This window comes from Oncorhynchus gorbuscha, linkage group LG22 (assembly GCF_021184085.1).
Source record: "Oncorhynchus gorbuscha isolate QuinsamMale2020 ecotype Even-year linkage group LG22, OgorEven_v1.0, whole genome shotgun sequence".
Classification (NCBI taxonomy): Eukaryota; Metazoa; Chordata; class Actinopteri; order Salmoniformes; family Salmonidae; genus Oncorhynchus; species Oncorhynchus gorbuscha.
Genome location: NC_060194.1, coordinates 14,894,343 through 14,915,101, shown reverse-complemented (window position 1 = coordinate 14,915,101; position 20,759 = coordinate 14,894,343). Strand labels below are relative to the sequence as shown.

Below are 20,759 nucleotides of genomic sequence, written 5' to 3'. Positions count from 1 at the left end.
ACAGTCCGATATGCTCTAGACAGCTAGCGGGCCGAGGCTAGCAGATGGGCAATCAGGGGACGTCGCGACGGAGGAGCCTGTTGAAAAACTCCCTCGAGGCGGATTACGTTGGTAGTCCAGTCGTGATGAATCGGTGGGGCTCCGTATCGGCAGTAAAAGGGGTCCAGGCCAATTGGAGAAATAGGTATTGTATCCCAAGGAGTGGCTGATGGACCTCTTCAGCTAGCCGGGAGATGGGCCTAGCATAGGCTAGCTCCAGGCTAATTGGTGCTTGCTTTGGGACAGAGACGTTAGCCAGGAGTAGCCACTCGGATAGCAGCTAGCTAGCTGCGATGATCCAGGTGAAAAGGTTCAGAGCTTGAGGTAGGAATCCAGAGATGTGGAGAAGAAGAAGTCAGATATGCTCTGGGTTGAATCGCGCTGTGCAGACTGGCAGGAGTTGTCCGGGCTAAAGGTTGACGACTAGCTAGTAGCTAGTTAGCTGGCTAACTTCTGTTGGGGGTTCCGGTTCTAAAGTTTTAAAACATTGCAGATTCATACCACATTGGGTGAGGCGGGTTGCAGGAGAGTATGTTGAAGTTGAGGTTAAGAACATTTTTTAAAAATATATGCGAAGAAAAAGGATATAAAAAGATATATACACGGGACACGACAAGACGAAGACAAAGATGCCGGACTGCTACGCTATCTTGGATTTCCGGCTATGCAACGACATGACAGTATTCATGAAACATAAAGGAAAGTTCAACTTACAGATGGTGCCAGCATAAGGGCTATTAAAGACAGGATGATGAAGGATGGAAGACGATTACATTCCAGATGGTCAAAAACAGTAGCTCGCTAACAACAACCAACTACTTCCTTATTTGTCTTCTGCGGTCGCAAAAAGCCAGTGTAGTCTTTTGTGACTACATATTTACTACCAAGTAGTAAAGATCTACCTATTTACTACTGGAAACACTTTTTCCTACTGAACACTACAAAACTCTACTTACGTATCCTGAGCAGTGCATAAACTACACATTCACTAAACAATCCCTACACGTCTACATAGTCACTACTGCACTAAAGTGTTTGTGCAGTAATTCCGTCGTTTTTCTTTTCATAAGGTGGAGGTGCCTTACAACTGGGCTTACTCTCCCAGATGACCTGCTAGGCTCTCCTGCTGACACCTTCATCCTGTCATAACGCCCCTTTGGAGCAAAGGAGCATACGCAACAAAAGATCCCTTCAACCCCAGCCTTTCCATCAAATCCAGCGGTTACGACAGTGGTTATGAGAAGGCGCTTATGACAATGACACAAAAGCAAATCTACATGGTAGTCGTTGTCTATTTGATGTTACGAAACAAGTTTAACAAAGGAAAGTAACTGGCCAGTTCACACTTCAGAACAGACACCCAATAAGGTAGGGGGCTGGGTGGTATCCAAGTAACCTATCGCTGCAGATGTAAAAGAATTGCCTGAAACTAGATCCCCTACATACTGGTCTTGACAAGAAGAAAACAACTGTTTGGGGGAGGTTCTGTTCTACACTGTTCAACCAATCACTAGGAGTGTTGGAGTGATGCCTTGTTAACATCCAAAAGATAAAGTCACGTCACAGGCTCTCTTTCAATTTCCCCTGCAAACTGGAGGACCCGGTTGTTGGGGACTCAGCAGAGGCTAGTATCCAATAAACACCCACCAGACCAGCCCAACTTAGACTGAAATCCAATAAGAGATCCTGAGTCTAGCCCGACTCAAGACACATTAAGCAGATTCAGAATGGGATGACACTGTTGGGAGAGGGATTGGACTGAGAACATTAGGCTGAGGGCAGTCCTTTTATTCATTTTTATTTTTGATTTAACCTTTATTTAATTCGGCAAGTCAAATTCTTATTTACAATGATGGCTTACCAAAAGGCAAAAGGCCTCCTGCGGTTGACGGGGGCTGAGATTAACATTTTTTAAAATCATAAAAAATATATATAGGACAAAACACAAATCACGACAAGAGAGACAACATAACACTACATAAAAAGAGACCTAAGACAACAACATAGCAAGGCAGTAACATATGACAACACAGCATGGTAGCAAGCAACACAACTTGACACCAACATGGTGTCACGTCCTGACCTTAGTTCCCTTTTTATGTCTCTGTTTTAGTTTGGTAGGGGCGCGAGTTGGGATGGGCATTTGATGTTTTTGTTCTATGTTTTGTATTTATGCTTTTGGCCTGGTATGGTTCCCAATCAGAGGCAGCTGTCAATCGTTGTCTCTGATTGAGAACCATACTTAGGTAGCCTGTGATCCCACTATGATTTGTGGGTAGTTGTTTTCTGTTTTGTGTATTCACCTGACAGAACTGTTTCGTTTCTTCCTTTCACTTTGTCATTTTGTTTTGTGTGTTCAGTCTCATAAATAATTAACATGGACAGTTACCACGCTGCATATTTGTCCGATCCTTCCTACTCCTCCTCAGACGACAAAGAGATTTGTTACACATGGTAGCAACACAACATGGCAGCAGCACAACATGGTAGCAGTACAAAACATGGTACAAACATTATTGGGCACAGACAACAACACAAAGGGCAAGAAGGTAGAGACAACAATACATCATGCAAAGCAGCCACAACTGTTAGTAAGAGTGTCCGTGATTGAGTCTTTGAATGAAGAGATTGAGATTAAACTGTCCAGTTAGTGTTTGTTACAGCTCGTTCCAGTCGCTAGCTGCAGCTAACTGAAAAGACGAGCGACCCAGGGATGTGTGTGCTTTGGGGACCTTTAACAGAATGTGACTGACAGAATTGGTGTTGTATGTAGAGGATGAGGGCTGCAGTAGATAGCTCAGATAGGGGGGAGTGAGGCCTAAAAGGGTGGAAAATCTGATGGCTGAATGGTAAATAACATGGAGCCGCTCGGGAACACCCTTACCGATCTATAAATTATGACTCCGTAATCTAGCATGGGTATGATGGATCAGGGTTAGTTTGGCAGCTGGGGTGACAGAAGAGCGATTAGAGGAAACCAAGTCTAGGTTTAATTTCAGCCTGCAGCTTTGATATGTGCTGAGAGAAGGACAGTGTACCGCCAAGACATACACCCAAGTACTTGTATGAGGTGACTACCTGAAGCTCTCAACCCTCAGAGGTCGTAATCACACCTGTAGAGAGAGAGGCATTCTTCTTACCAAACCACATGACCTTTGTTTCTGCAACAGACCTGCTGAGGACATGCCAAGCGTACGTGGCCCAGACTACAGACAGTGAACAAACAATATCGCCTTTGACCAAACTACGCTGAGAAGTTGTGTCTGCAGTATGTGAGATGGTCATGTGTGGCATTGGAAACACTTTCATTGAACACTTTTGAAGTGCTCCTGTATCTCCAACTCGATCTCATGGCAGCTTGTTGTGTTGCGTCGTCTTCCTACAGCCACACATCGCCACTTGTATGAAAGATAAAGCTGTTGAGCCATTTCTGGGATAATTACTGAGCAGGTGGTCAGTAAGTCGGGGTGGAGAAAAACATACCAACGAAGGCTCGGAGGCGTCATGTTGAGGTATAGAGGAGGGTGTGGGGGTGGAGGGGACGTGTGTGCACAATGTGTATGCTTCATCCGTGAGGAGGCCTATTGTAACGAGCTTAAAATAACTGCAGCCCAATAAAAGAGCATCGTTAGCTTTGCGTCGCTGCCAGACGCTTTTTTGATGTTGTAACCAGGCAAAGATGTAGCAACATGTGATAACATGCTGCGTCCCCCATCCCATTCCCTTACCATAAACACATGACGTGACCCGTCTTTGGGTTGGAGAAATGCTAAACACAAGGACTTCCGATGGCTCAGTTGATAGGAACACTCGTGCATGCAGCAACAAAGTGGAGGGTTCGAGTCCCACGTGGTACCACATGGACTGAATGTGTGAGGAGACTGTAAGTTGCATTCTCATATTACATTATGGTAATAAAAATGCAACTGCGTGTTGTGATCTGAGCAGCCTTGGTAGACCTCAAGAATGTCATTATTTGAGCCACACAGTGATGAGGGGTGCCGTATCTGAACAGGCCAAGGAAGCAGCTGCCAACTGTAGTGTGTGTGTGCTTATGAATGGAGCGGCTCCACGCCTGCCCTCTAATTGATATATCTCCAAAGCGCTAGATCAGCAAGCCCTCGTAATGTCGATATGGAGCGCTTTGCGGGTGTGTTTAGGGTAATGAAATGTTTTGTGTATGAAGAGTGGGTGGGTGGCGGGCGGGTTGAATAAAGAATAAACAATGCATAAAAAAATATATAAATATCTCATTCTTGTGCAATTCATATCTATAGGCTACATTGAGGGTTTCCTTTCATGATTTTTTTATCTGGCATTAGTGCGTAGTCTAAGCCTAAGCTTTAGGGCCTTATAGTAGCGTGCCAAATACTGTTTTCGTTTTTATGTGTTTTTTTTATTTAACTAGGCAAGTTAGTTAAGAACAAATTCTTATTTACAATGACAGCCTACTCCAGCCAAACCCAGACGATGCTGGGCCAATTGTGCGCCGCCCTATGGGACTCCCAATCACAGCCGGATGTGATACAGCCTGGATTCTTGCACTGAGATGCATTGCCTTAGACCGCCGCGCCACACTACAATTGCCAATTGCTTTTGGGAACTTGGGCAGAAAAAGATCATGTCAATCCACTGAGGAAAAAAGGACAATGTCGGATTTGAGAAAATCTTTCAGAATGGAGAGTTGAAAATAAGAAGGGAGGGCCAGAACATTAGCTGAATGTTTGGGAAAGATTTGGTGAAGTGTCCGCTATGTTATGCGTGATGATTGTGAGGCGCTAAACAAATTCAACAGTCACAAGATGGGGACTTCGAAATGGCACGTCAAGGGAACTGCTGGCTACTGTTCAGATGGGTTAAATGAAATCTGGACACTGACACTAGGTCTGTAACCTCTCATATAGCCTAATATAATATATTAACCATTTCTTGCAGTAAAATGATACACCAAATGTACATTTGTACTCGGGAACAGGAGTGGAGAAATATTCTTTCTTTCTTTAAGCATCTTGAGAGAATGAATGCACGGTTAGGGACCGTCTGTAAAGACGATGCTGATCTTTATCAGCATCATAAAAGCTGATAGTATTTCAACCACATTAAATACGCATCCAAGCCGACCTGAAATCTCTCCAGAAACATGTTTTCACAGCTTTTAATTTCCTTACAAATTATGTCATTTGGAATGTAATTGCATTTTCTCTTTGGTCCCTAAATGTCTTTGCTGCACGAGAGAAGCAGAGATGAAAGACCTTACCAATGTCAACTAAATTGAAGCATTCATTCGGCTGATTTATGACATTATTCTGTTGAGCAAGGGATTATTTTGTATTCTAGGGCAACAGAAGAGAAGCTGCATGTACCTAATTACATTCATGTTGACTAGCAAATAGCCTACCAAAATGGTGGAAATTATAAGCAGAAACATAGGCCGATCTAAAGAGGTCTGTAAAAGAAATTGCTGCGCTATCTCTGACTGTACAACACATTTTCTATTTTTGTGGATCAGGGTCGGGTGCGAGCCTCAGATTTTCACTCATAGCCGGGCGGGTGAACAAACAAGCTGGCCCTCGCATCACTACCCCGTATCCAATTGGCTGGCTCTAATGTTCCCCGCAGCCAGACTCCTACGGCGCTTGATGAGGAATCAGTTCACCACACGTGAATGAAACGCAGCACTGTAAACCTAAAGCAAACACAGAATTATTTTTAAAAAGTGAAGGTTTCGGCACTTCAAATATCAAGCGCTGCTATGCTTGGCATTTGATCTGAGAGTCTTAGTTGTACACACACACACCCTCGTATCCCCCCCCATCCCCTGGCCAGCACTTTGAAGAGGGAACGGGCCTGACCCAAAGCAATCTCTTCTGGACCACTCCAAATCAAAAGAAACAAACAAGACATTGGAGCAAATATGGTTGTGTTGAATTAGCTGGGGGTAGTGGAGTTGAGGGCGAGATGGAGGAAGTGAGTGAGAGAGATAGAAAAATAGAGGCTGACCAATTAGATGGAAAACTAGAGGAGAAAAATGTAGAGCACTCAATTTAAGGGGACAGTCAGACCTAGAGGCCTTGGTGGAAACACAGACCAGTAGACTTCTCTACAGTACAGTACAGTATGGATGGAAACACAGCAACACATGCCAGTCATTCCAATCTTATGCCTCTGCTCTCACTTTGTACCCAATCACAAACACACATATCAGTCCAAATCTCACTCTATCCACTAGGCCTGTCAGCTGCTGTCTATACCCTGCCTGCTGCACTTTCACTGCGTGCTGTAAACACTTGTCATGCAGCGGCGCAAATGCTTCCATTCAGACTGGTGACATCTTCACAAGGCCCAGTCCCCCTGCGTTGTCTCACAAGGGGCCTACAACCAGCTAACAGCTCTGCCTGGAAATTACATGCACCGTCCGTTGCCCGGGACGACGCTACCGCCACCAAAACAAACATATTGAGTGGTTTGGATGCACCTCTAGGTATGTTCGACGGGAAGGCTATCTGTTGCTCTTCTCCCTGTTACAGCAAACCGAGTCAGACAACATTAAGTGGCAGTGGCCTCTACCGATGGATGTGGCGCAGAGCGAGACACAGCCTGCCAGTGGCTGTGGTTTGTGTCCACATCGGTATTAGATGTCACATGAATCTGAGTCATCTCTGGAAGCAGCTAGTCATCTGCTCCGTTTCAAAGGACACACAACAGTTTCGAGGAGATGGCAAGCCCGAGATCAAAACTCTTTTTTTTTTTTACATTCACAATGTTCTTATTAAATTGAAATAGAATTCAATCCATCAATCCTGAACAGTCAGGGTTTCTCAAGACGGGAAACATTATTTCTGTTTCCCAAACTTTCCAAAGGCCTTCGAGAAATGAAGACGTTTACCGCAGATATTTGAAAAATGGAATAGCTAAAAAGAGCAGAATAAAGAGAAGAGAGGCTCAGTTGGCCTTGGTGATGATAACCACCTTGTCGTCTAAACATTCCTGTGTGTTATTTTCACATGTGAAGGCATGAGAAGGAAAGAGGAATGAGAAGGAACGACAGACAAATGTTACCACACATATCACAAAGAGAAACAGAACCACAGGGAAGAGAAAAGAGACAGGGGTGTAGTTAGCCCTGGTGATGATACAGATGTATGATGATTTGAACGTTCAGTCCATGAAGTTGCTTGATCTGAGGTTAGGCTATTAGTTGGCCAAGATTAGGCTACATGAAAAGTGCAATACTGTTAATATACTGAACAAAACTATAAATGCAACATGTAAAGTGTTGGTCCCATGTTTCATGAGTTGAAATAAAAGATCCCAGAAATGTTCCATATTTACAAAAAGCTTATTTCGCTCAAAATGTTGTGCACAAATTGGTTTACATCCGTTATTGAGCATTTCTCCTTTGCCAAGATAATCCATCCACCTGACAGGTGTAGCATATCAAGAAGCTGATTAAAAAGCATGATCCTTACACAGGTGCACCTTGTGCTGGAGACAATAAAAGACCACTATAAAATGTGCCATTTTGTAACAAAACACAATGCCACAGATGTCTCAAGTTTTGAGGGACTGTGCAATTTGCATGCTGACTGTAGGAATGTCCAACAGAGCTGTTGCCAGATAATTGAATGTTCATTTCTCTACCATAAGGCGCCTCCAACATCGTTTTAGAGAATTTGGCAGTACGTCCAACCGGCCTCTCAACCACAGACCACGTGTAACCAAGCCAGCCCAGGACCACATCTGGCTTCTTCACCTGTGGGATCGTCTGAGTGGGGAGGGGGGTGCTGAGGAGTATTTCTATCTGTAATAAAGCCCTTTTGTGGGGAAAAATGTATTCTGATTGGCTGGGCCTGACTCCCCCGTGGGTGGACCTGGCTGCCAAGTGGGTAGGCCTGGCTCCCATGGCTGCGCCCCTGCCTAATGAGTTTATTTAAATTGACTGATCTGTAACTCAGCACATTGTTTTTATTTGTTGCATGTTGAGTTTATACTTTTGTTCAGTATTTAACCAACTGTGTGTTAGGGCAGGCTTTCAGTTAAAGTGTGTAAATCATGAAGCTCATCTGCCTTTCCTTCATCAAATTAAGATCCTATATATATATGTAAGTGCCTTGTTTCTCTCCTAGGCATCACCAGGGCTAAATATGCTGACGACCTCCTTCTGTTTATCTCCAACCCTGATACCTCATTGCCACGTGCCTTATTTGTTCTTAAAAGGTTTGGATCAATCTCAGGGTACAAGCTGAATCTAGGCTTTTTCCTGTAAATAAAGCAGCTTTAAAGTGCTCTTTACAAGTTTTCAGTTTAGGATTGTCCGCGATCAATTCACCTACTTGGGAGTTAAAGTGACAGGGAAATATTCAAATTTGTTTCAGGAAAACATTGTTGCTCGAGCAGACAGTTTGAAACAATCTTCTACTTTTTGGAATTTGCTACCTCTTTCTCTTATTGGAAGGATTCATGTCATTAAAATTAGTGTGTTGCCCAATTTAATTTCAATGTTTACCCATTTTTATTCCAAAATATTTTTTAATTCACTGGATTAAACATTCATGTATTTTATTTGGGATTGCAAGGTACCACAGATTGGTAGAAAACATTTACAGAAGCCTAAGGCATTGGGTGGTTCAGCTCTACCAAATTTTCAGACATACTATTGGGCTGCAAATTTCAGCGCAATATCTCCAGACTAGGAACTTTGTCAGAGCTAACACACCTGAATTTCCCCACAGGCCTGCGAATACAGCTATAGAGAGCATCTTGGAGCTGAACAAGCTTCCTAGGGGCGCAATTTCAGATGTATATGCAATCATTCATGACTTAGAGAACCCTTCTTTGGTGCCTTTAAAGACTCGATGGGAAAAAGATTTGGGGGAGGAACTTGGGGAAGACGCCTGGGAATCTGTGCTGCACAGGGTGAATTTGTCCTCTTTTAGCACTAGACACAGCCTCATTCAATTCAAGGTGGTTCACCGTATCCACTGGTCTGGGGCCAAACTAGGAAGAATATTCTCTGATTTTGATCCTACCTGTGTCTGATGTAAAACGGAACCAACCACACTGTATCGTGTGTTTTGGGGCTGTCACAAACTGTCAGGTTTCTGGGAATTCATATTTTTAAATGTTTCTCTGATATATATGACACTGTTATAGATCCATCTCCCCTTACAGCTCTTTTTGGAGTACTGCCCATAGGTACCCCACTTTCAAGAATTCTGTTTGACACTGTTGCTTACACAACTCTTTTAGCTAGATGGCTAATACTACAGAACTGGAAGATGGCAGCTCCTCCATCATATAAATATTGGGTGAGGGATGTGTTGTGCTCTCTGAAACTAGAATTGTTTTAATTCAATATGCGTGGGAACCCCAAACTGTTTAATGAGGCCTGGGCTCCATTCCGGTCTTACTTTAAACAGTCCATCCTCTGATGGCATTCCAATTAAAACTAAAATAAGTCTGTATTTGACTCCCCTGTGACTTAAGGGTTGGATGAGCATTTCTTTGTGGGTTTTTTTTTTTGGGGGAGGCATTAAGGTTGATGAAGTGCTTATTGATTGTGACCTGCGGATGCCTTGTTCATCTTGCCGGGTCAGAGACTAAAATGTGAGCTTGTTTTGCCCTGTTTGTATTTTTTATTTTGTTCATGCATTACATAAAATAAAAATGATTATTATTTAAAGCATTGTAAACTTTTGGTCCACTATTTTTGGTCCAGTGGATGGTCGGTCTGTGGCCATGACTGTCTGCGAGTGGTTGCATTTCTCCACCCCTATCCCTTATCTGTTTACAGGAACAATGGTGAGGTGTCTGCTCGGTCACTGTACTACAGATTGCCCTTTAACCTTTGTAGCCTTCTGCCCGGTGTGTTTAACTTGTCTAAAGTACGGTATCTTTAAAGCAAATTTTTTTATTTGTATTTTTTCTAGTTGAATATATTATTTATATTGTTCTGTGTTGTCTTGTGTGTAAAACTGAATAAACAGAGTATTTTTTTTTCATATTATTTTTATCCACGCCTTTTGCGGACCGGAGTGCTGCTGTGTCCTTCTCCCTGAGTGTGCTGCGCAATCCGAAGCGTCTCTCACTCACATAACTCTCTGTCACGTCATCGGGAATTTCTCACAGGCTACAAGTGAAGACAGACACATCAGGGACCCAACAATTCTGAGGTGCATATTGAAGATATTGGAAGAACTGTCCACATTTACTTTTCGTCAGCCAACCAGATGAGTAGACCTAACAAACACCAAAAGCACTAGACTATGTCAATCTAATATCCCCCATAGTACAAAAGTCGACATATTCTAATCTGTGCGAGAAATAAATATTCCAAATATAGTCTGGGACAGTTGTGGGATGCGATAGATCCCAAATTAATGCAACCACTAGCATCAACAAAAACTTGTTTTATACAATGTGGCTGACGCAACTGATCAGAATGTTTAGCTTAAAATGTTGACAAACTATTAGACTATTTCTTCACATTATAAGCGCAGCAATGTTCCATTAGCAGACTTCACCTTTATCAAAAGTGACCGCAAATGTGATTTTGCATGTAATGCTTTTAATATAAAGGGGCATTTTTATGGTGAAATTATCTTCCCCAAACTTGAAACTCACGTGCTGCTTATGTATTCCAGTTAGTCTCTATCCCCTGCTTATGTATTCCAGTTAGTCTCTATCCCCCTGCTTATGTATTCCAGTTAGTCTCTATCCCCTGCTTATGTATTCCAGTTAGTCTCTATCCCCCTGCTTATGTATTCCAGTTAGTCTCTATCCCCCTGCTTATGTATTCCAGTGAGGCTCTATCCCCCTGCTTATGTATTCCAGTTAGTCTCTATCCCCCTGCTCTATGTTATGTATTCCAGTTAGTCTCTATCCCCCTGCTTATGTATTCCAGTTAGTCTCTATCCCCCTGCTTATGTATTCCAGTTAGTCTCTATCCCCCAGTTAGTCTCTGCACCCCTGCTTATGTATTCCAGTGAGTCTCTATCCCCCTGCTTATGTATTCCAGTGAGGCTCTATCCCCCTGCTTATGTATTCCAGTGAGGCTCTATCCCCCTGCTTATGTATTCCAGTGAGGCTCTATCCCCCTGCTTATGTATTCCAGTGAGGCTCTATCCCCCTGCTTATGTATTCCAGTGAGGCTCTATCCCCTGCTTATGTATTCCAGTCCTATCCCCCCCCTGCTTATGTATTCCAGTGAGGCTCTATCCCCCTGCTTATGTATTCCAGTTCCCCCTGCTTAGTCTCTATCCCCCTGCTTATGTATTCCAGTTAGTCTCTATCCCCCTGCTTATGTATTCCAGTTAGTCTCTATCCCCCTGCTTATGTATTCCAGTTAGTCTCTATCCCCCTGCTTATGTATTCCAGTGAGGCTCTATCCCCCTGCTTATGTATTCCAGTGAGGCTCTATCCCCCTGCTTATGTATTCCAGTTAGTCTCTATCCCCCTTGTAAAGCGGATTCATGTGCTTCATTTTAAGAAGTTATTTGGCCAGTTTAGTTGTGATACAAACCTTATCAAAACGTATAGGCCTATGGGATAGACTACATGAGGTGTGTGACTATGAATCGAACAAGTTGCATAAAAAAATGATTGTTTCTTATGCTGGGCATCATTCACAAGAGATCATATATAATGCACAGGCTAGTATTGTCACCCATCAGACTATTATTGACTAATCTTGTCTTTACATATACTAAATAATATATGTGTAAAATTTGTTTTGATTTAGAATGGACCATTATCATACACCTGTAACAAAACAGGGAATCAGAAAAATGCCATCAATGCACTTAAATAGCGAATGGAGGACGTTTTTCCCCGTGGTTTATTTCCATGCCAGCCAGGTAGGCTATACTCCTGTTGTAAATATAAGCACTGTGCTTAATATTAGGAAAGTTGAGAGATAAAAATGGTAGGCCTAGCCAATAGAAAGCTGATGGGATCCTCCTCTTTTTATTAGCGGCCATCACTCTTTTCTCCCGCAATTACACAGCCTATGGAAATGTTGCACAACATGAGCTCATGGGCTCTCATGAAGTGTTTGATTAGATTTTCGATTACATTTGCACTGATGTCAGAGTGATTAAAAGGACAATAGAGTGCTGAGTAGCAGGCAGTTAGCAAGTTTGGTAGGCTACTAATGACCAGCAGCAGCATCAGAGCTTGGAGAAGCCTAATTACAGTGACTAAATGGTCATGTGGAATTTGACTGCCTTCATAACTGGTGACCGCCGGTGTGGCGTTAATCATACGGTCACCACAACAGCCCTAGGGCCGACCAAGGTCCACTGTCAACCAGGCGCCTGTGCCCAAGACATCAACTCCCTCCTGCCCACAGGTCTAGCCAAGTACTCTAGTATTGGCACCATCGTCACCCACATTGGCTTTAACTACATTCGCTTTAGGCAATCTGAGGAACTGAAGAAAGACTACAACACTCTCTTGAACACCCTTCTTGGCAAAGGGAAGAGAATAATCTTCTCTGGCCCCCTGCTGTGCTTTAGAATGGGTCCGGAACGTTACAGCCGCCCCGCTGCACTAAATGAGTTCCTGAAGAAACTTTGCAAAGACAGGAATGTCTCCTTTTGTGACAATTTTAACTTGCTGTGGGAGCAACCAACTCTCTTTAAAAGAGACGGGATTCACCCCAACCGCAGGGGTTCCCGGATTATCCACATCAACATAGCGGCCTGCGTAAGAGACTGACGGTCTGGGTTTGGTAGCACACTAGTCCTCCCTGACATAATAAGCAACAGAGGACATGGATATCGTAATATATCCCAGAGAAATATAAGTGCAATCAATGTAAGTAACCTAATCTATGTTCCTATGTTCCTGTTCCTCGGCTCAAATATAAATGTCTACCTCGGAGCAGCCTCTCAGAATAGCACTAATAACATACAAGCAACCCAGAAAAGGACTAAAAATAGCCCATATTATTAACATATGTAGCCTGAGAAACAAGTATCGTGAAATTTACAACGTACTAACATCAGAAAACATTCATATTCTGGCCATATCTGAAACACTTAGATAATTCCTTTGATGATGCAGTAGTAGTTATACATGATCATAGAATATATAGGAAAGATAGAAATGCAAATGGGGGTGGTGTTGCCATGTATGTCCAGAGTCATATTCCTGTTAGGCTGAGTAAGGATCTCATGTCAGAGGATGTGGAAGTAATATGGCTACAGGTTCACCTGTCTCACCTAAAGCTTATTCTCGTAGGAAGTTTCTATAGACCACTGAGTGCTAAAAGTCAGTATTTGGACTATATGTGTGAAATGATTGATAATGTATGTGATATCAACAGAAATGTATTTTTTGGGGGGGTGACCTAAATATTGACTGGTTGTCATCAAGCTGCCCGCTCAAAAAGAAGCATCAAGCTGTAACTGATGCCTGCAATCTGGTTCAGGTTATCAGTCAACCTACCAGGGTATTTACAAACAGATCAGGAACTAAATCATCCATGTGTATTGATCGCATCACATCTAATGCTGAAGAAATGTGCTCTGAAGCAATATCCACACCCAGCCGATGTAGTGATCACAATATAATAGCCATGCCTAGAAAAACCAAAGTTCCAAAGAGTGGCCCTAAAACTGTGTATGAGCGATCATACAAGAGGTGTGTAATGATGCCACACTTGAAGAATTTGTGAAACTGCTTCTTCCGGTTACTGATAGGCATGCGCCCATTAAGAAACTGACTGTTAGAACGGCCAATTCCTCTTAGATAGATGATGAATTAAAGAACTGTATGGCTGAGAGGGATGAGAGCAATGAGAATAGCAAATAAGCCTGACAACACAGCAGACTGGCAAACATACAGTAAATTAAGTCATCACTAAACATAAAGAAGAAGAAAAGGTACTACGAAACAAATATAAATTATATAAAGAATGATCGTAAAATAAAAAGGGGTACTTTAAATGAAATTCTATGCAAAAAAGCGAACAGCTCCATTTTTCATTGAGGCAGACGGCTTGTTCATAACAAAACCCTTTGATGTTGCCAACCACTTTCATGCATTTTTTGTTGACAAGATTAACGTGTTACCAGTGCTTAGCAAACTTTAGGGAAAAAAATGTGTTTGAGCAAATCCAATGTTATTTTACAGAAAACAAATGAACTACAGACTGTCGGCATTGCTTATAGGAAAGGGCACTCAACATGCTCAAGCACTGACACAAATGACTGATGATTGGCTGAAAGGAATTGATCATGAGAAGATTGTGGGAGCTGTTTTGTTAGAGTTCAGCTTTTGAATATCATTGATCACAACCTATTGCTGAAAAAAGAAAACGCAGGCGTGACGGATTTTGAATCCTCTGCCTATTCGTGGATCGAGAGTTACCTATCAGTTACCTATCGAATAGAACACAGAGGGTTCTCTTTAATGGGAACCCTCTAATTCAAATTGGTTTGAGTGTGGGTTACCGCAGGGCAGTCGGCTTAGACCACTGACCTTGAATAAAGCCTGTGTGTCTATGTACTCTGACGACACAACCGTATACACGTCGGCTACGACAGTCAAATAAATCACGGACACCCTTAACATAAAGCTCCAAGTGTGTTTCAGAATGGATAAACTAGCAATAGGCTGGTGCAACATATCTCATTGTTTATGGGACAAATCGCTCGCTCAATTGCTAAACCTCATTTAGATCTTCTATTGAATAATGTGGCGATTGAGCAAGTTGAGGAGACTAAATTGCTGGGCGTAGCCCTAGACAGCAAGCTGTCATGGTCAAAACATATCGACTCAACGGTTGCTAAAATGGGAAGAGATCTGTCCATGATAAGACGTTGCTCTGCTTTCTTGACATCTCAATCGACCGGCCCGGTCCTACAGGCCCGAGTTTTGTCGCACCTGGACTACTGCCCAGTAGTGTGGTCATGTTCAGCAAAGAGGGACATAAGGTCAATTGCAGTTGGTCCAGAACCGAAAAGCACGGCACTGCACTTAAATTGTACACGGAGGGCGATGTCAACAACATGCACGTCAATCTCTCCTGGCTCAAAGTTGAGGAGAGATTGACTGCATCACTATTGGTCTTTGTGCGAAGCTGTTGATGTGTTGTAGGCACTGACCTGTCTGTTCAAGCAGTTGGCACACAGTTCAGACACTCATCGGTACAACACAAAACAAGCAATCAGAGGTCTCTTCACAGTCCCCAGTCCTGAACAGAAGCTGGGAAATGCACAGTGTTAAATAGAGTCATGACTAAACGGAACTCTCTGCCATCCCAGCTAACTCAAGCTAGCAATAAAAACAGATTTAAAAAACAGATAACAGCTTACGGAACAACGGGGACTGTGAAAAGACATCTGCTATTTCTGAAGTGTGAGACAGAGATGATGTAATGTTATGTGTATTATTTGTTGTGTTTTGTTTCCAGTTTGACCCCCAGGATCCCCAATTAGCCACTACCAATTGGGGATCTTGGGGTTCAAACCACCAGCTCTCCCCAGGGACTGACTTTTGAATCAAATCATCAAATCAAACCACAGTCTTCACCACTTGCTCCTTAAAGAGATTTGGGCCAGAGTCAGATGAACTTGTGGATACCATTATTATGTCTCTGCGTGCAGTTTGCAGGAAGTTGCTAACTAGCGCTAGCACAATTGCTGGAAGTCTATGGGTATCTGCATAGACTTCCAGTCATTACGCTAAAGTTAGTTAGCATTTGCTCACAAAGCTACCTCTAACTTCCTTAATAGTTGACATGGAGACATAAAAAAAGTAGCCACGTGTTAATCAGACTATGGGGAAATAATCATGTCATAATCCCGAAGTATCCCTTTAAGAGCACCAGATAGTTTATGCCTCAAAAAAACAGATCTAGGATCAGGTTTCCTAATCTTAGTCATTATATGCTAACCGTGGACCTGTGGTGTAGCCAAACCTCTATAAGAGGATAATGGCCCTACTGCTACTGTCAGCCTAATGTTCCATACAGATTTTTTAATTTTTAATTTTACCTTTATTTTACTAGGCAAGTCAGTTAAGAACAAATTCTTATTTTCAATGACAGCCTAGGAACAGTGGGTTAACTGCCTGTTCAGGGGCAGAACGACAGATTTGTACCTTGTCAGCTCAGGGATTTGAGCTTGCAACCTTCCGGTTACTAGTCCAACACTCTAACCACTAGGCTACCCTGCCGCCCCAGATATGAAGACATGCGGTAGATGGTGTCCACAAGCCTATCCTGTATCAGCCTCAAACTTGCACTCAACTTCGCTTCCAATTATCTGTTTCGTATTTGTTCTGAATAGGTCCAAAGGTATGAGATCTCAACATCACGCAGGCATGAAATTATTAAGAGAAATCTGACTTCTGAGGAACAATTTGAGGAAAACATCAGTAACCTTGTCTCTAGAGAAGTTCTAGTCCGGTGTTTCCCAAACTCGGTCCCGGGGACCCCAAGAGGTGCACGTTTAGTTTTTTCCCTAGCGCTACACAGCCGATTCAAATAATCAAAGCTTGATGAGGAGTTAATTATTAGAATCAGCTGAGTTGTGCTAGGTACAAAAACCAAAACGTGCGCCCCTTGGGGTCACCGGGACAGAGTTTGGGAAAAGCTGTCTATAGTCTATGAGAAACTCTCTCCTCCCTCTGGTTTTCTCCAGCTCAAAGCCTGGGCTTCAGAAGTCACATGTGTCTCACTGCTGAGCGCTCTGACAACGAAATTAGCTAAATGATTCATTCATTTCTCAAGGCAGAATGTTTGCTTGGTAAGCAGCTGGTTGGGCCTGTGAAATATTTTAAGTTTTTAAGATTCTAGTTATTTATTCAATACTATTGCCAAGTTGATACAGGGATGCTTGGCTGTGATATCAAATCATTCTACTTAAAACAATTCTCAGTAGGTTATATAATCACTCTGTAGCAGTTAGTTGCATTGCATACTCTTACAATAAGAAATCCAAATGTTTGCGCTTTATACAGTATGGCAATTATTGATTAAGTGACAAATGCCTATAGCAAAACACCTGTTCTAAGCACCTGGAAGAACCTTCTCCTCTAGTGCAACATGTATGAGCAGATGATACTTTTGTAGGCCTGTCTAATCTACGAGATCACTGTATGTTATTATAACACCGTCCTGTAGCTGTTCGCCTGTCAGGGCTGAGTCCAAACCGTGGAGGTGTCTGTCAATTAGTATTCCTTTACACCGACTCTCAGCATATGACTCCTCTCAACCACGTGCGCACTTGACATGAGCATGATGAATGACAATACCGACTGTGAATCTAAATGTCACGAACTCCTTTTCCATACCCTGTGCATTTTCTTGATCGAAAGTGATGACAAATGAGCTGTGTTAGCCTTCTGACATGCGTAACGCTTCTCATGTACCTGCATAATTGTCATTTCAAAAGGGCTAAACGTACAAGAGCAACAGCGTTTAGATGTGAATAGGCTACACTGAACTAACACTACTGCAATGCAATAGAAATGCCTTTATATTTGCGTGCAAAACTATCAGTCGGCATGATCTCGCTGCAATGTGCAGAACTAAATGTTAACCTAGCCTGTCACTGTTGACCCGCGGGAAAGGCAGACAGTTACCTGTTCCAGGTGTCTCCGGTACCCACTTCAGCGGACCGATCTGTCGCACCTGGAAAGCGGTCTTCACCTCATGACAGCTGTACGCGCCAACATCCTCTACTTTCAGCAGAAACAGAACAGCCAGCCAAATCCAGCAGAAGTTTACACGTGTGCATATTGCTCGGAACATTGCCGCATCTCAATCCAGGTATCAGTAGGTTAGTGTGAATCGATGATTTCACCGCCGGTTAAGAAAATGTACGACACAAATCAAATGGAGCTGTTGTTACAATTAAACGTCCATGACACGAGGTCTGCATCGGGTTCTCACATTATTGGTTTTAATGCATAAAGGCCCTTCCACACTGAGCCTATAAAATCTTGTCTTGAGGAGGGGAGAGACGGTATTGTAGTAGACGTCCCACACTCAACAGGCGCTGTTCGACTGCGTGCATACTTCTCTCCCCCAAGCCATGCGCTTCTCTCGGAAGCTATGCACACGCGTTCACTCTCCCCCCACCCTCTATGGTCAGAACGGGTGTCAGATATGAATAAATCATATCTCGTTTTCAGATTGGGCTATTTCATTTCATCAAAGATTTTCTGTAGGCTATATTTCAAGAGTCACGTTTTTAATGGCACGTGCACACAGTGAAATGCCTTTATTGCAAACTCTAACTGCAACAATGCAGTAATCAATAACAATGTAATACTAAACATAACATATGGCTTCATGATGGATTGTGCATTGACATAAAACTATATCTAGTGTTCCCATATGGTCTAGACTAGAGTCTCGAGAGTCTAGACTCATTGGTGGGTCACTGGCGATTCCTATTAGGTCATGTTGACATGTTATTCATGTATTAGACCTGGGAAATCCATAGATCTGTCACACCCACAACACAACGAAGGAGACCCAAATCAAATGTTATTCGTCACGGTATAAAAGGTTCATCGAAATGCTTGTGCGCTAGCTCCCTCAACATTCAAGTACAATAAGCAATAATTAGAGGCAAATTTTAAAAAAGAACAAGCAGACGAGGTAGGCGGCCCTAGTATGCTCAATAGCCTGATATGTACATAATATCGAATGGGCACACACCGGTTGAATCAACATTGTTTCCACGTCATTTCAATAAAATTAGGTTAAACCAACGTGGAATAAACGTTCATTTGACGTCTCTGCCCAGTGGGTTGGATATTTATATTTGGTGTATGACCAATATACAATGGCTAAGGGCTGTTTTTATGCACGACACAGTGCCTGGATACAGCCGTTAGCCATGGTATATTGGCCATATACCACAAACCCCCGAGGTCTTTTAAGGCTTTTATACACTGGTTACCAACTTAATTAGAACAGTAAGAAGTCATTTTGGGGCATACCGGTGGTATACAGTCTGATATACCATGGCTTTCAGCCGATCAGCATTCAGGGCTTGAACCACCCAGTTTATAAAACAGTATAGATAATGACATCCTATTTAACCCAATAAAGGGCATGGTTGATTAATTCAAAATATACATCTTTAATGGAATTCAAAGTGTCACTTGAGTTTGACAATCTGACATATCAGGCTTTATAAAAAACAACTTTTATTAAAACATTTTAAACAATTATTTATTATGCAATGCAAATAGGCCTATATGGTCTTAGGAATCAAATTCCAGGTGACTGAATAATATTTTGGTGAATGGTGACAGTGAAAAACTTACCTGAACACGCAGCTGTAAATGGCTATTTTGCCCCTGATTATGGAAAAAACTAACTTTCTGACAACCATGCTGGAGCAAATACAGGACTGTTTAGTGTACTATACTGCACTCAGCTGGTGAAATTGCAAAGCACACAAATTATTTTATTTAACTTGGAGTCAGTTAAGAACCAATTCTTATTTATAATGACGGGCTACCATGGACTATCCCTTTAGACCAGGGCTCCACATGAACTTTTTTCGAGACTTGTCATTCAGGCAAGTAGGACTGATTCTTTACATGTCCGAAAACTCAAGTCACCCCCCCCCCAAAAGCAAAAACAAACATATGTGACACCATGGGCCAAAAAGGTGACTTAAAATTGTGTGGTATGATGCAAGGTACCACTTCACAAAATAACATAAATTATTGACAATGGAATGCTGCTAGTCTCTGATACCATGTATTATAGATCTCCTGCGTTGTGGTCTTGAGCAAGGCACTCAACCCCCCACAAAGTAAAATACTGCACTGACAGGCTACTGATTAAAACACATGTGGTCCGTCTCCATCTGCAGAGCTACTGGGTGTGCAGGCTTTTGATCCAACCCTGCTCAAACACACCAGAGTCAGTTTATCAAGGTCCTGCAGAGCAGTTGATTTTTTTTTTTTTTTTTTTTTTTACAATGTGGTGTGTTCAACTGGGTTGGAACACAAGCCTGCACATGCAATAGCTCCCGAGGACTCTCTGGGATGGTTGACCACCCTGCAACACTACAATTACAACCAAATAGGTTTTATGTCTTTATAAAAAAATGATTCCCTCATTCAATGAACCAGGGATTAAATGGCTAGGGTGGGCGAGGTAGCGAACTAAGACGTGTATCTATTTGTAAGGTTAAAATATTCAGCGTTCAGGGGAGATCATGACAGCATAGGAGTTACTTCTCAATTAGGCTTTTCTAATCAAATGTTTTTTGGACTTTGTCAGAATTACATGGCCAGTATTGAATAGAAGAGAATCCTAGCAAATGTTGAGCGTCAAGGCAGGCAGGGGTCGATAATCTAGAGTATAGGGGCAAAGGTACAGGATGGCAGGCAGGGGTCGATAATCTAGAGTATAGGGGCAAAGGTACAGGATGGCAGGCAGGGGTCGATAATCTAGAGTATAGGGGCAAAGGTACAGGATGGCAGGCAGGGGTCGATAATCTAGAGTATAGGGGCAAAGGTACAGGATGGCAGGCAGGGGTCGATAATCTAGAGTATAGGGGCAAAGGTACAGGATGGCAGGCAGGGGTCGATAATCTAGAGTATAGGGGCCAAGGTACAGGATGGCAGGCAGGGGTCGATAATCTAGAGTATAGGGGCCAAAGTACAGGATGGCAGGCAGGGGTCGATAATCTAGAGTATAGGGTCCAAGGTACAGGATGGCAGGCAGGGGTCGATAATCT

General features: G+C 42.7%; 1 protein-coding gene across 2 annotated transcripts in view; it reads right to left on the bottom strand.

Annotated features, from left to right (window-relative positions):
- LOC124009402 (glypican-5-like) overlaps nucleotides 1-18,100 on the bottom strand; it is a 237,604-nt gene extending 219,504 nt beyond the window's left edge. For both annotated transcript variants that reach the window (XM_046321206.1, XM_046321208.1), the window contains exon 1: nucleotides 17,632-18,100. In XM_046321206.1, coding sequence (XP_046177162.1) covers nucleotides 17,632-17,800 — 169 coding nt within the window. In that variant the 5' untranslated portion in view covers nucleotides 17,801-18,100. The remainder of the gene's footprint in view (nucleotides 1-17,631) is intronic.
- Nucleotides 18,101-20,759: the final 2,659 nt, after the last annotated feature.